The sequence below is a fragment of the Silurus aristotelis genome (genome assembly GCF_946808225.1).
Source record: "Silurus aristotelis genome assembly, chromosome: 10".
Taxonomy (NCBI): domain Eukaryota; kingdom Metazoa; phylum Chordata; class Actinopteri; order Siluriformes; family Siluridae; genus Silurus; species Silurus aristotelis.
In genome coordinates, this window is record NC_139583.1 from 18039533 (window position 1) to 18056859 (window position 17327).

The following is a 17327-nucleotide window of genomic DNA, read 5'->3' on the forward strand; positions in this document are numbered from 1 at the left end:
TGTCGCTGAGAAACACGGAGTTTGAGCTCCCTCCAAAGATTCTCTATTTGGTTTAGGTCTGGAGACTGGCTAGGCACGCCAGAACCTTGATATGCTTCTTACAGAGCCACTCCTCGGTTATCCTGGCTGTGTGCTTCGGGTCATTGTCATGTTGGAAGACCCAGCCTCGACCCATCTTCAATGCTCTAACAGAGGGAAGGAGGTTGTTCCCCAAAATCTCACAATACATGGCCCCGGTCATCCTCTCCTTAATACAGTGCAGTCGCCCTGTCCCATGTGCAGAAAAACACCCCCAAAGCATGATGCTACCACCCCCATGCTTCACAGTCGGGATGGTGTTCTTTGGATGGTACTCATCATTCTTCTTCCTCCAAACACGTTTAGTGGAATTATGACCCAAAAGTTCTATTTTGGTCTCATCTGACCACATGACTTTCTCCCATGACTCCTCTGGATCATCCAAATGGTCATTGGCAAACTTAGGACGTGCCTGGATATGTGCTGGTTTAAGCAGGGGAACCTTCCGTGCCATGCATGATTTCAAACCATGACGTTTTAGTGTATTACCAACAGAAACCTTGGAAACGGTGGTCCCAGCTCTTTTCAGGTCATTGACCAGCTCCTCCCGTGTAGTTCTGGGCTGATTTCTCACCTTCCTTAGGATCATTGAGACCCCACGAGGTGGGATCTTGCATGGAGCCCCAGTCCGAGGGAGATTGACAGTCATGTTTAGCTTCTTCCATTTTCTAATGATTGCTCCAACAGTGGACCTTTTTTCACCAAGCTGCTTGGCAATTTCCCTGTAGCCCTTTCCAGCCTTGTGGAGGTGTACAATTTTTGTCTCTAGTGTCTTTGGACAGCTCTTTGGTCTTGGCCATGCTAGTAGTTGGATTCTTACTGATTGTATGGGGTGGACAGGTGTCTTTATGCAGCTAACGACCTCAAACAGGTGCATCTAATTTAGGATAATAAATGTAGTGTAGGTGGACATTTTAAAGACAGACTAACAGGTCTTTGAGGGTCAGAATTTTAGCTGATAGACAGGTGTTCAAATACTTCTTTGCAGCTGTATCATACAAATAAATTGTTAAAAAAGTCATACATTGTGATTTCTGGATTTTTTTTTTTAAGTTTATGTCTCTCACAGTGGACATGCACCTACGATGACAATTTCAGACCCCTCCATGATTTCTAAGTGGGAGAACTTGTAAAATAGCAGGGTGTTCAAATACTTATTTTCCTCACTGTATATAAGATCCAGTTTTTCTCTCATGTTCCCTTTCTGTCCCTTAACTGAACCTTTATTTTTTTTTCTCACACAACTAATGCGCTCTTTCTCTCTCATAGACCCCTACTGTGGTGTCTGTAGCTTTGCCTACAGAGCTTCAGAATCCTGTAACTCAGTTCTGTCTGGAACAGAGGTTTCATGGTGGAGCCAATCATCATGTCTGGGCACTGGATTACCTGCAGCTTCTGCCAGTGATGCCTGATGTTTACACACATATGGCCCAGTTTTCTATTAATCTTGGATGTGGCTCCTACCAGCCCACTAACAGGTGCCCTACTCTCCAATCACTATGCACAATGTTTGCCTGATGAAAGCCACTGGGGGGGGCTGTTATTTAATAATATTGTAATATAAAATCTAATAATTTAATTAATTAACAGGAAAAAAAAATCACACTAAAGCATGAAACCTGTTTGTCTTTTATTTTTCTATATATTCCCACATACTGTATCATTAGGAATTCTACTGGTTTTTTGGTATTGTTAGTAGTGGCATTGCTTAACAGATTTGCATCTTTTATTGTTTGTTTCGTCTACACTAATATTTTAACAACAGCATCAATTTGGAGTTCTCAACTAATCAGGGACGATCCTGGTCCCTTTTGCATATGGAGTGTCTACCTGAGTTATGTTCTGGACTTCATCTTCCACACAGCACAATCTACTCATCTATCAACTACAGCAGTGGGTGTGTATGCATACGGGTGCATGTGCCGGATCTTTGTTTGCATTATTGTTTTGCATCTGCAATGGTGTTATTATATTTATTGTACAATATAAGCTTGATGTTGGAATACAAATGTGCAAAACAAATGAAACATAAATTTGGGTTAACCAAAATGTATTCCAACCAAACTAAAATTAAAATGTGTTAGAACATTTTTAATTTAAATTTGCTATGTAAATGCCAACATTTAAATTTGTTTGTTCTTGCACGTATGTGTGTGTAGGTGGACAAGGATTTATGTTGCTCTTTCCAATGTTGCCCTCACAGAAAATAAATAAAGATGAAGAAAGAGAAATTAGATTAGTTGAATCTTAACAAAAACCCACCTTTCCCATACAGACATTATGCAGAATTGGAAGAGAGGGTGAAAAAGACAATAATATTATCATATGCATATGATAGCATATAGCATATGCATCAATAAAATTAAAGTGGAAGGTGCACACAGGCAAGCACATCAGACTCTGTTGCAGTAACCTTTACTTACCTGTTATATATGTGCTAATGTGTAGTAATTGTTTTGCATGTTTAATGTCAGCATATGTAACTCCTGTTGTATGGATATAGCTTGGAATGTGCCAATATCTCCTGGGATTTGCCTGAATTGTACTTGCATAGTTAATTTAATTAATCATTGATGCTAGTTACAATTGCAATGACTGAGGTTAATTGACTGATTGTTCATTGACTGAGCTCTACCTCTTTGGACAACTGCATTGTGTTCCAGCAATCCAGCAGTCTGATAATTGCCTAAGATAAAGTTACTAGCCCCAAACATTACCAGTTATAATGCCTTTAGTTTTTGAACTGAAATATATGAAAGCGATCAGCCATGTCCTCACCAATGACACACTTTGTAATCACTTTCTTTTTTCCATTTCTTAAGCAAGTTGCTTTCATTTTGAAATTGCTGTACCTGATGCATTTGTTGAAACTATTCATCAAAATTTTGGAAGTTGATTAACAAATCTAATTTTATAACTTGAGTCCAATCAGTCAGTGCAGAGTCAACACTAATTTGTTGTTCATGGCACAGGCAAGAAAAAGATCTTGCCTGTGCCACATGTGTGATTTTTTTACACAAATGTTAAACCCTGGCAAGCCTGGGTGAAAAGGAGGAATGTAGGATTAAAATGCAAAGTGATCGTACCTTATGCCATTGCTTTCTTATGACCAAGGACAGAAATAGGTCCAAATAAAGGTAAAAGAAAGTTTAAGTTTGATCTGATTCCAGAACCTAATCTTCTAGTTATTGCTAAAACTGTAATATATCAGTGTTCCACCTGTATTTTAAATTAGATCTAGTTCATTTACAAATTGCTATGTACATTTTTTCTAGTTAACATTTTACTTGTATATTCATGCATGTGTATGTGGGTAGGTGGACAAGGATTTCTCTTGCTCTTCCCAATGCTGCCCTCACAGAGAGCACTCAGTTTCGCTGGATACAGACTGGAAGTGGGATTGGCAATATGTGGGCCATTGACGATGGTAAATGCTGCATTTTTACTGAATGTTAATAATTTTGCTATTAAGGGGGAAATTACTTTACATACATACATACATACATACATACATACATACATAGGACATAAAACATCTACACACCCCTGTTAAAAAAAGGTATTTGTAATGCAAGAATGTAATCAGATATTTTTCCATCTTTAATGGGATATAGCAAACACTAAAATCAAGTGGAAAGCAAATAGAAACATATTGGAGAAATATGCTTAAAACCTAAATGTCAGGTCCATGTATGACAGACTTGTATGACCCAAAACAATTTGTGGCCTATAGACATGGTCCCAAAAGTAGTTACCACACATACATTATAGGAGACTTTCACTTACCAGCTCTTCCCCAAATAACACTCTGAGTGTGTTTTCTACATCTGCCTTTACTAAGCCATTTGGCTGTTATTGTTATTCTATTTTGTTGTTGTTTGTTTATTTTTGGATTATTACAGAGTTTGAAGAGAGGCTTGTGTTTCTATTATGAGGCAATGCATGCTTTTGGATTCAACACCATTTTAGCCACATTTTGTAAGGAAAATCTTTTTTTTACCCAGAAGCACCTGCAAGCTGGGAGCTTCCCCATAAGTAGACCACCCTCCTGAGCCAATGCACGACTGCTTTAATCGCAGTACCATGGTCATTACTTTAGACAATGCACAATATGTTCCTAGTCAAAACTATTTCATAGTAACCAACTATGAGTGGAAGCTCAAATGCATGCTTCTAATCTTTTAAGTCTAATCCAGGCCATATCTCACCTCCATTCTGTTACATGTAAAAATACAGCACTTGTATGCTTTTTCTGTATTGATTGTGGTCATAGACTCCAGAGCTGCTAGTAACTACATAGATCAGGACAAGGTAACCCACCTGAAAATCCTAGTCAAATTTCTACATCAAGATCCATATCGAAACATCAGAGAGTGGGGGAAAAAAGATAAATGCCTCAGCCTTCTTAGGAAGTAGAGACACTGCTGGGCTTTCTTAGTGATGGTGCTGGTGTTGAGTGACCAGGATTATCTGTAATAAATGGACATTCGGTGACTTTCAGATGAGGATGGGTTCCCTCTTGAGTCTGGTTCCTCTCAAGGTTTCTTCCTTGTACCATCTTGGGAAGTTTTTACTTGCCACAGTCACCATTTGCTCATCAGTGACAAACTTACACATAAAGCACATCTTATTCATTCTTTATCACCACATTATCTGTGCAAAGCTGCTTTTATACAATGGTACTTGTTAAAAGTGCTATACAAATAAAAAATTATTGAATTACATTTAATCTTTTTGGTTTTGTCAACGTTTAGAGACATGTTGTTGGCTTTACACCAGATTGGTAGTTGTTGCACCTCCTTTCTGTGCTCTGTATGCTGACTCGTAAAAGCTGAACTGTAATCTATGAACAGCATTTGTAAATGTGTCCTTATTTTTGCCTAAGTGGGTGAGGGCCAGATGGAGGGTCTTGGCGAATGTTTTGGATGACACTCAAACTGCACGATCTTCAGTGGGGGTGGTAGCTTGGTCTTGATGTGCCTCATGACGAGCCTCTTAACCTGTTAGCCTTCGACACAGATTTTGGGACTCACTGCTGAAATGCCCAACCTATCTTTAAATGTTAACAGTTCCTGTTAAAAGTGGGCTACATAGATATTAAGTTATAGATGATAATGTCCTATAGATATACATTTCCTGCATTGAACATTATTTTTATTTCATATATAAATACATGAAATCAGTCCTGGAGCAATCCAGAAAAGTACTGGGTTGAAAGCCACATGTCTCCTGAGTTTATATTTCAAATGTTATGAAGATTATCATAACAAATGAGATTCCTACAAACATTTATCTAAGACTATGTCTGATTCTTTTCTCCCTCTCCCTGTTTGAGAGCCACCTGCTAAGTCTGCATATTAATGAATAACTGACCATTATAGGCTTTTGTTATACATGTTTGGGGCTATTGATGTTGATTTGGCATTCATATTGATGGCCAGGTAGCCAGACAATCTATTGTTTTACATCCATGGCCATTCATATTGATGTCTGACCATTCCAATCTCAACAATACACACACACACACACACACACACACACACACACACACACACACACACACACAAACTTACTTTTCAAGCATTTCTCCTACAAAAACAAACAGGCAATAAAACCAATAAAATCGTATAAAGCTATAAAGGGAGATTTGTTGTAACCCTAAGATTTACACATGTGGGGAATAAAATCCTCCCATATATCGTTAGAATTCTGCACTTATTGGCTACATTGTCCATCAGTCATTTTGTTTCCATAATGCTACTGGCTGGAAAGAGAAGGTTTGAAATGAGAGGCGGCGCATAAAAAAAACATGACACCTGCAGAGAGAGTAGAGACTCAACCAAAGATTTATACTCTTTTACTTTTTTATTATTATTATTTTTTTTTTTTGTGGTCTCAACCATTTTGTACCACTATATTCTACCAGCCATATTTGGGTTTTTTTTTTTACCAGCAAGATGGTTTTTTTATGTGAAAGTTATTCGGAAATATATAAAACACAAACACCAGCCGAAGTTCTGTGATGTAAACAAAGGAATAAACATCTAAATTACAACACTGTTGTTTGTTTGAAGCAAAAATGCTTTACAGCATGTTGTTCACTGGACCCTTTTCTTTCCTAATAAACTGGGATTAGCAGCAGTGGATGTGTTTGTGACTCGTTATTACAATAATAATGTAAGAAGTGCAGTTTTTTTATGCATGTTGTTGTTGTGTACTGCTTACACACATTCAGCAAATACATTCGTTATACGTTTTCCATTAAAAAACACTGATCTGAAATCGCTGCTCGAGTCTTTGAGCTTTAGAATGATGTATAGTTAGTCATGGTTACGCTTCTCCCTATTTATTTATTCTATTGCTAAACATTAACACCTGAGAACAATTGGCGATTTGTTGCGCTCACGTGACCCAGAAGCCTAAGAGGTTAAAGCACTTCATTAGGATGGCTGTGAGTGTGATGGGACGAGAGTGATCGAGGCAGGAGACTGTAGAATTATTTGGCATGGGGACAATGGTTGTTGTCTTGAGGCATGTATGAACAACGGTGCTGCTCAGGAAGATGTTGAAGATATCAGTAAAGACATTTGCTAGCTGTTCTGCACATTCCCTGAGCAATCTGCCTAGAATGTAGTCTGGTCCAGCAGACTTCTGTGGGTTAACTCTGCATAAAGATTTGTCACTTCAGCCTTGGTTAGACAAAGCACCTGGATGTTAGGAAGAGGTGTGGTCTTCCTTGCCACCACATTGTTCTGCACCTCACCCCAGGTGTAGAAGTCATTCAGTGTATCTGGAGGGGGGCATCACGGTCACAGGCAGGTTCAATTAAATTAAATTATTTTTTATTTGTATAGCGCTTTTTATAATGGACATGTCTCAAAGCAGCTTTACACAAATGATGTGGTGATAAATAAATGAATAAGATTGATATCATTATATTCATTTATTATAAGAGCAAGCTGGTGGAGACTGTGGCAAGGATAAACTCTGAGATGGCATAAAGAAGAAACCTTGAGAGCAACCAGACCTTAAGAGGGAACCCATCCTCATCTGGGTGGCACTGAATGTCCATTTATTATGATTTTAAGGTGCAGTAATGGTAATCAAATGCAAACCGTAGACCTGAGTCAATGTAGCAGACTGTTGAAATCAAGTTCAGTCCAAATCCATCCTCATAGCTTGTGTTACTCTGTAATTGTATGGATCCCCAGGCCGTTTATGAGAAACATCCCCATCCCCACAGACTGGCCTCGAAAAGAAGAGAACACCATCCACAGGCAGGCAGAGACAAAGCTGACAGATCCGAGGAGAAAAGAGGAGAGGAGAAGGAACAGTGGTCACTGGTACCTCAGGAGCATGTTTACCTAAAGAGAGAGAGAGAGGGGGGGGCAAGGAAAGAAAGAATTATTAAGTATCCTTATTGTTGTATAAAAGTTAAGAACACTGTGCTAACACAGACATGAGGGATCTCTGAGATAAGAGATGGCCCACTACATCACTGTCAAAAAACCTGAGTGAATGCGTGAGAGTAAGGAGATGACAGAATACAAATATCCCAGTTAACCGAACACTCTATGATTCACTATATCCATGATTCCCCCAGATCTGCTCCTTTACCTAAGAAAAACCTACCGATAAAATGCTTGACTAAATAAATATGTTTTCATCCTTGTCATGAACACAGAGTCCCGAACACTAATTGGGAGGCTGTAACTAACTGTGGGGCTTTGTTAAAAAATAAAAATAAAAATAGCATGCACCTTTGTAGCCGTGGGGGTACACAAGTTCACTCAGATATTGTGGTGCAAGATCGTTAAATGCTTAACAAATCAGTAGTAGTATTTTATTAGCAATGCCAGATTTAATTGGTAGCCAGTGTAGACTGATTAAAACAGGGGTGATGTGGTCATATTTTTTAGATCTTGTAGGGACACTTGCAGCTGCATTATGGACTAACTGAAGTTTATTTATGCAATTACTCGAACACCCAGACAGTAAAGCATTAAAATAGTCTAATCTAAATGTAAAAATGGCATAAACTAGTTATATATCTGCATCCTGTACTGATATTATATTGTAACGACATTATAATTTTTGCAATATTTCTAAGGTAAAAGAAGGTTATCCTGGTAATATTATTCACATGAGCCTTAAACGACAGACTAGGGTCAATTATCACACAAAAGTCTTTGACTGCTGTTCACATTGAGACAGAAACAACATCCAGAGATGCTACATAATCGGAAAGTTTAGTTCTAGCTGCATGTATAGTCCTAGTAAAAGTCTTAGCCGAGTCAGTCAGAAGGAAGTTATCAAGCATCCACTGTCTAATGTCCTTTACACACTCCTCAACATTTTTTAAATAATCTCTCTCATCTGGCTTTGCTGAAATATACAACTGTATATACACAACTGTGTATCATCAGCATAGCAATGAAAGCTAATACCATGTTTATGTATAATTTTACCCAGAGGCAGCATATATAAAGAGAAAAGCAGTGGGCCTAAGACAAATCCTTGCAGAAAAAGAGTTTAGAGAACTTACATTTACATCAACAAACTTATGGCAATAAGTCAAATGAGATCTAAGCCAAGAAAAATCTGTTCCCTTCATGCCAACAAAATTTTCTAGTCCAGCAAGGAGGAGAGTGTGATCAATGGTGTCAGAAGCTGCACTAGGGTCGAGCAAAACAAGGAAGGACACAAAATCCTGATAAGAAGCCAATAATAGGTAATTAATCAGTTTTACCAGCGCTTCCTCTGTGCTATGAGGCCTAAATCCTGACTGATACATTTAACATTTTTTATTCCTAAGTAGTTGTAAGCTTACTTTAACTGTTTTGCTAGAGACTTTTCTAAAATCTTGGAGATAAAGAGGAGGTTTGATATTAGTCTGTAGCAGAGGTGGGAAGTAACGAAGTACAAATACATGGTTACTGTACTTAAGTAGATTTTTTTGGTATCGGTACTTTACTTCACTATTTATTTTTCAGACAACTTTTTACTTTTCTCATTACATTTTTACACAAATATCTGTACTTTTTACTTCTTAAATTTTTAAAACAGACTCGTTACTTTAGTTTTAATTGATTGATTTGGTGAAATGTCAATATTTTTTATTTTCACTGCGTGCCGATTTCAGCCCACCAACCGATTTCCTGTCATTGTGCGTCTTTTTCAATCCACTGGTGTATAATATCCTGACTCTCACTCACCACAGATGTAGACTAGTTTACGAAGCTAAAAATGAGCAAGCAGAAAGCAACAAGAAGTAAAGCTAAAATGGATGAGACAGAGGGAGTCATCGATGTAAACATGACTGAGAACAGAGACATTCCTGATCATCATTATCATCATCATCATCATCATCATCTTTTCTCTGCTTGTGTTCTATATGTGGATGTTTAGCCTGGACACATTCCTTAGGTAAGGACATTTTTAATTCGGTTAAATATATATATATATATATATATATATATATATATATATATATATATATATTATATTATATTATATTATATTATATATACAACGTCCTTTCTTTACTTAGATATAAAATAAATAAATAAACTCTACAGAAAAATATTTTTAATCAGTCAACATTAGTTTTATTTAAGTCTTAAATCAAACACCAAATCCACCATGATTCACACAATTAACCCTCTGGGTGGCGTTTTGACGGTTTTTCCCTCATAATGGCGAAACAAATTTAAATTACTGTCTTTATTGATCGTACAGATAAGAACAATACATCATTCGAATCTGTAAAATGTATATGATTATGATAAAAGCTTCTTGACTTGACTTGAAGAGATGTAGTTTCTCCGGTATCACCTCATTAACTGTCTGTGTGGAAACATACCAGATTTTTTGGACTATAAGCCGCTACTTTTTTCCCACGTTTTGAACCCCGCGTCTAAAAACAACGAAGCGGCTAATTTATGGGTTTTTCCTGGGTTTTCCCGGTTTCACAAACTTCAAGACAAAAAACTGAGCGACATAACATTAGACCAATGAAATTTCCGAACGGAAATGAAAAAACGCACCTCACCTGTGTTCTGAGCTGCACGGCATCAGGAGAAAAACTTAACTGATGGAGATTTTTAAACGCACGCCGATGCCAAAAGATAAACTCTTGAGAGAAATAGTTGTGAAAGGAAGGAGGAAGAAAGAGAACAATGACTTTCTTGGTAGACTACTGTTTAGATACAAGCCATTGTAACGCGTTGTATCAGGGTCAAGGGATAGCTTTCTAACTCCAGTTGCAACAGAAATCATATAAGCACAGACAGGTTTCCAAAACTCGTGCATTTTTATTTTTCTTGGCAACAGTGTTACGGGTTAGTCAAAGAAACTTGGAAATGAGTATCAGAAAAGAATAAGGACATATTTCTCGGTCTTGCACTGATGCAGTAATACCGGAAAAAATGCGGCGGCAGGCTATTCCCAAAATGCCGCTCTGCTCTTAAAGGAGCCACAAAATATTTCACCTGTTACACCGTGAAGTTCATTAGTTTCAGTGTAGACACTTCAGTTAGACACAATTCAATTCAATTCATTCAATTCATTTTTATTTGTATAGCGCTTTTAACAATGAACATTGTCTCAAAGCAGCTTTACACAGATAATGCGGTGATTAAAAATGAATATTTTCTTTATGAGTAAGTTTGTCCCTGATGAGCAAGCCGGTGGCGACTGTGGCAAGGAAAAACTCCCTGAGATGGCATAAGGAAGAAACCTTGAGAGGAACCAGACTCAAGAGGGAACCCATCCTCATCTGAGTTACACCGAATGTCCATTTGTGGCAGATATACAATGTTGCGGGGTACAGTGATGATGATCAAAAGTGAAATGTATTCCTGAGTCAGTGTAGGAGACTGTTGACATCAACTACAGTCCAATCCATCCTCAAAGCTCCCGTTCTTACTCCGGAATTTTATGGAACCACCCAAGGCGTTGATGACAAACCTACCCCAGCTGCACAGAGTGGCCTCCAGTCAAAGAGAACACTATCCAGAGGCAGGCCTGGATGAAGTGGGAAGATCCACGGAGGGGAGAGGGGCAGGAATAGTGGTCACTGGAGCCTCAGGAGCATGTTTAACTCGACCGAGAGAGAGAGAGAGAGAGAGAGAGAGAGAGAGAGAGAGAGAGAGAGAGAGAGAAAAGAGGTTGACAGGAAGAGAAGGATGTGGATTATTAAGTGTACCTATTGTTGCAAGAGAGTTAAAGTCACTGTGCAGTTTGGACTCCGGCAAGACTCGCTATGGCAGCATAACTAAAAGGGAGAACCAGAAGGCAACACAGACATGAGGGATCTCTGGGATAAGAGACGACCCACCACACCACCGTCAACAAACCTGAGTGAACGCGTGAATGTGAGGGGACCACAGCATACAAATATCTCAGTTCACCAAACACTCTATATCCATGTTCCCTCCAGATCTGAGCCTTTACCTGAGAAAAAATCTACTGATTAAAGGCTTGACTGAATAAATATGTTTTCAACCTCGACTTAAACACTGAGACTGTGTCTGAGTCCCGAACACTGATAGGAAGGCTGTTCCATAACTGCGGGGCTTTATAAGAGAAAGATCTGCCCCCTGCTGTAATCTTCATTATTGGAGGAACCAACAGATAGCCAGCACCTTTTGATCTAAGTAGGCGTGGAGGATCATACTGGTACAGAAGTTCACTCAGATACGGCAGTGCGAGACCGTTAAGTGCTTTATAAGTCAGTAGTAGTATTTTATAATCAATGCGAGATTTGATTGGGAGCCAGTGTAGACTGATTAATACAGGGGTGATGTGGTCATATTTCCTAGATCTAGTGAGGACTCTTGCTGCTGCATTCTGAACTAACTGAAGCTTATTTATGCACCTACTCGCACACCCAGACAGTAAAGCGTTACAGTAGTCTAATCTAGAAGTAACAAAAGCATGAACTAGTTTTTCTGCATCCTGTAACGACATCATATTTTTTAATTTTAGCAATATTTCTGAGGTGAAAGAAGGCAATCCTGGTAATATTATTCACGTGAGCCTCAAAGGAAAGACTCGGGTCAATAATCACACCAAGGTCTTTGACAGCCGTAAACGCTGAAACAGAAACACCATCCAGAGATGCCACGTAATCGGAAAGTTTGCTTCTAGCTGCATGTGGTCCTAGTAAAAGTACTTCCGTCTTATCTGAGTTTAGCAGAAGAAAGTTATCGAGCATCCACTGTCTAATGTCCTTTACACATTTTTCAACATTGTTAAGCTGATCTCTCTCATCTGGCTTTGCTGAAATATACAGCTGTGTATCATCAGCATAGCAATGGAATCTAATACCATGTTTATGAATAATTTCAACAAGAGGCAGCATATATAAAGAGAAAAGCAGAGGGCCTAAGACAGATCCTTGAGGAACACCAAACTTTACCTCAGAGAGTGTGGAGAACTTACCATTTACATCAACAAACTGATAGCGATCAGTCAAATAAGACCTGAGCCAAGAGAGAGCTGTTCCCTTTATTCCAACAACGTTCTCAAGTCTAGCAAGTAGTATAGTGTGATCAATGGTGTCAAAAGCTGCACTAAGGTCGAGCAAAACAAGTAAGGAGACAAAACCCTGATCAGAGGCCAATAACAGGTCATTTACCACCTTAACTAGCGCCGTCTCTGTGCTATGATGAGGCCGAAATCCTGACTGATACATTTCAAAAATTTTATTCATAAGTAGGTGTGAGCATAACTGCTGTGCTACAACCTTTTCTAAAATTTTGGCTATGAAGGGGAGATTTGATATTGGTCTGTAGTTGGACAGCTGACATGGGTCAAGGTCAGGTTTCTTAATTAGGGGGTGGATAACTGCCAGTTTGAAGGATTTTGGTACAAAACCAGTGCTAATGGAAGAGTTTATTATTTTTAAAACAGGTTCAATTACCTCTGGAATTATCTGTTTAAAGAAACTTGTAGGCAAGGGATCGAGAATGCAGGTTGATGATTTTGATGAGGAAATTAATGAAATTAAGTCATTCTCGTGAATAGGTATAAAACGTTGTAATTGATTGTCTGTTATAATTACACTGCTGTCTACAGGGTTACTTGTAAAATAATTTGGATTTATATTAACCTTCTGGATTTTTTGCCTGATGTTTTCAATTTTATTATTAAAAAAGTTCATGAAATCATTAGTACCTATTGATGGTGTGCATGTGAGTGCAGTGCTTTTATTCCCTGTTAATTTTGCTACCGTGCTGAATAGAAATCTAGGATTATGCTTGTTATTTTCTATGAGGGTGGAGAAATATGCTGATCTAGCAGCACTAAGAGATTTTCTATAAATTAGGAGGCTCTTCTTCCATGCTATTTGAAATACTGTTAATTTTGTTTGACGCCATTTCCGTTCTAATTTTCGAGTGGTCTGTTTTAAGGTGCGTGTATGATCATTATACCACTGTGCTAATTTTTTCTCCCTGATCATTTTGGTCTTAAGGGGAGCTACATCATCTAGGGTATAACGTAATGTTGATTCTAGGTGTTTAGTGGCCCAGTCGAGCTCTGCAGGGTCAGACGGAGATCTATCTAATATCGTAATTTCTGGAAGATTGTTAATAAAACGCGCTGCTGTAGCTGACGTAAAAGTACGCTTAACACGATAACGTGGTGAAGTAGTAATGCAATGACTGAGGCAAATTTTAAAAGAGATGAGATAATGGTCTGAAATAGCTTCAGACTGTGGAATTATGACTACGTTTTTTTTTTTTTATCCAAATGTTAACAACAAATCGAGAGTGTGTCCACCACTATGAGTGGGTCCTATAACATTCTGATTAATTCCGAATGAATCTAGAATGGACACAACAGCTGCTCTTAAGGAGTCTTCCTGATTATCAAAATGAATGTTCAAATCACCAACAATTAATGCTTTGTCTAGAGAAGTAGCTAAATTTGTGATGAAATCTGCAAATTCTATGAGAAAATCAGAGTAGGGCCCTGGGGGTCTATAAATAATAATTAGTGGAATTGACTGACTGGACCTGCTTTCAGACACTGAATATTTTATGTTGGTGTAAAGAACTACAAATGTTTTACATTTGTGTTTAGTCTTTTGTGTGACGCTTAGATTATTATTATAAATAGCTGCGACTCCGCCTCCTCTGCCATTTAGACGGGGTTGGTGTATGTAGCTATACCCAGGAGGACTCGCTTCATTTAATGCAAAATATTAATTCGGTTTAATCTATGTTTCTGTTAAACACAATATTTTAAACTCCTGGTCGGTAATAATTTAGTTTATAGTAAGCGCTTTAGACGTGAGAGATCTAATATTCAGCAATCCTATCTTTAGATCAGAGGTGCTGGCTGTGCGTTCAGTCCTATTTAATTTAATGTTAATCAGGTTACTAAAACAGACTTTCTGAGAATTCCTATATTTTGGTTTCGCTCGGGGGACAGACACAGTCTCAATTTCGTCGATCCTGAGTGACGACTCTGTGCAGCTAGCAGACGTTCAGTTTAGCCTGTCTGTCTGCTCCCTGGCCTTGGCTCTAGACAGTCACTTGTTAAGTAGTGCTGTTCTGAGACTATGACCTATACTACAAGAAATGAGAGCAGCACCTTACCGAGTGGGTTGGACACCATCCCGCCCTAACAGGCCAGCCTTGCCCTCAAAAATGCTCCAATTATTAATGAAGCCCACATTGTTTTTGGAGCACCACTCGGACATCCAGCAGTTCAGCGACCATAACCTGCTGTAGGCTACATCGCCACGTCGCATTGGGATGGGGCCGAGCATATTACAGCATCGGACATTGCCTTCGCTAATTTACACACCTCTATAATATTACTCTTAGTAACCTCTGACTGTCGAAGGCGTATATCATTAGCTCCTGTGTGAAAAACTATCTTAGAGAACCTGTGCTTTCCTAAGAATCTAAGCTGACCTGCTATGTCTGGTGCCCTGGCTCCCAGTATACACATGACCTGTGCTGCTGGTGCCCCTAAAGGTCTAGCTAATTTCACGTGCCTCAGAATGGAGTCTCCTGAAAACAGAGCTCTTTCAGGTTTCTCAGCGGGTGCTTCACTTAGGTGAGGAGAGCAAACCTGTTGGACACGTGAAGCGGAGAGGAATGGTGCTCCCGTGGGCGAGCCTTATCGTTAGCTTTGGCTTTGCGAGTATGCCGCCGAGTCGTCACCCATTCGCCCCACTGCGAGGGCTCTAATGCTACACTGTGGCTTATAGACAGGTGCGGCTTATTTATGTTCAAAATAATATTTGTAAAATTCAGTGGGTGCGGCTTATATATGGGTGCGCTTAATAGTCCGGAAATTACGGTAGAAAAGGTTCCGTTTGGTGTCCTGATGATTTACGTATTTTACGTTTACGATTACGCTGATGATTTACGTTTAAACCACCATTATTACTTTTAATCATTTACAATAATTGTTTGTATTCATGCTCTATGTTGCATCAATATTTCTCCATGTCCATGTTGCTTAAAAGTATTAAAAACAGGAAGTATTCATATATGGTACATTTAGAACAGATAGAAATGTACCATATATTAATACTCCTATATTAATACTCCTCATTACATCTGCACTATTTTTATCTATATGTATCTTTATTTCTTTATATCCTTACTGTACATTCTGCCCAACGTTTCACATTCATGCATATATGTAATGTATAATGTATAATATAATATAAACATATATAATGTGTGCGTATATACAGTGAGGAAAATAAGTATTTGAACACCCTGCTATTTTGCAAGTTCTCCCACTCAGAAATCATGGAGGGGTCTGAAATTGTCATTGTAGGTGCATGTCCACTGTGAGAGACATAATCTAAAAAAAAAAAATCCAGAAATCACAATATATGATTTTTTAACTATTTATTTGTATGATACAGCTGCAAATAAGTATTTGAACACCTGTCTATCAGCTGGAATTCTGACTCTCAAAGACCTGTTAGTCTGCCTTTAAAATGTCCACCTCCACTACATTTATTATCCTAAATTAGATGCACCTGTTTGAGGTCGTTAGCTGCATAAAGACACCTGGCCACTCCATACAATCTGTAAGAATCCAACTACTAACATGGCCAAGATCAAAGAGCTGTCCAAAGACACTAGAGACAAAATTGTACACCTCCACAAGGCTGGAAAGGGCTACGGGGAATTTGCCAAGCAGCTTGGTGAAAAAAGGTCCACTGTTGGAGCAATCATTAGAAAATGGAAGAAGCTAAACATGACTGTCAATCTCCCTAGGACTGGGGCTCCATGCAAGATCTCACCTCGTGGGATCTCAATGATCCTAAGGAAGGTGAGAAATCAGCCCAGAACTACATGGGAGGAGCTGGTCAATGACCTGAAAAGAGCTGGGACCACCGTTTCCAAGGTTACTGTTGGTAATACACTAAGACGTCATGGTTTGAAATCATGCATGGCACGGAAGGTTCCCCTGATTAAACCAGCACATGTCCAGGCACTTCTTAAGTTTGCCAATGACCATTTGGATGATCCAGAGGAGTCATAGGAGAAAGTCATGTGGTCAAATGAGACCAAAATAGAACTTTTGGGTCGTTTGGAGGAAAAAGAATGATGAGTACCATCCCAAGAACACCATTCCTACTGTGAAGCATGGGGGTGGTAGCATCATGCTTTGGGGGTGTTTTTCTGCACATGGGACAGGGCGACTGCACTGTATTAAGGAGAGGATGACCGGGGCCATGTTTTGCGATATTTTGGGGAACAACCTCCTTCCCTCAGTTAGAGCGTTGAAGATGGGTCGAGGCTGGGTCTTCCAACATGACAATGACCCGAAGCACACAGCCAGGATAACCAAGGAGTGGCTCTGTAAGAAGCATATCAAGGTTCTGGCATGGCCTAGCCAGTCTCCAGACCTAAACCCAATAGAGAATATTTGGTGGGAGCTCAAACTCTGTGTCAGCGACAGGCCAGAAACCTGACTGATCTAGAGAAGATCTGTGTGGAGGAGTGGGCCAAAATCCCTCCTGCAGTGTGTGCAAACCTGGTGCAAAACTACAGGAAACATTTAACCCCTGTAATTGCAAACAAAGGCTACTGTACCAAATATTAACATTGACTTTCTCAGGTGTTCAAATACTTATTTGCAGCTGTATCATACAAATAAATAGTTAAAAAATCATACATTGTGATTTCTGGATTTTTTTTTATTTTTTTTAGATTATGTCTCTCACAGTGGACATGCACCTACGAATGACAATTTCAGACCCCTCC

The 17327-nt window shown here is 39.0% G+C and overlaps 2 protein-coding genes across 2 annotated transcripts in view; both read left to right on the forward strand.

Moving 5' to 3' along the window:
- kti12 (KTI12 chromatin associated homolog) overlaps positions 1–17327 on the forward strand; it is a 418740-nt gene that overhangs the window by 325782 nt on the left and 75631 nt on the right. The window lies entirely within an intron of this gene.
- The window catches only part of reln (reelin), a 514851-nt gene that overhangs the window by 222243 nt on the left and 275281 nt on the right, over positions 1–17327 (forward strand). Inside the window, exons 14-16 of the mRNA XM_083552560.1 lie at positions 1348–1556; positions 1844–1975; positions 3396–3505. Coding sequence (XP_083408686.1) covers positions 1348–1556; positions 1844–1975; positions 3396–3505 — 451 coding nt within the window. The remainder of the gene's footprint in view (positions 1–1347; positions 1557–1843; positions 1976–3395; positions 3506–17327) is intronic.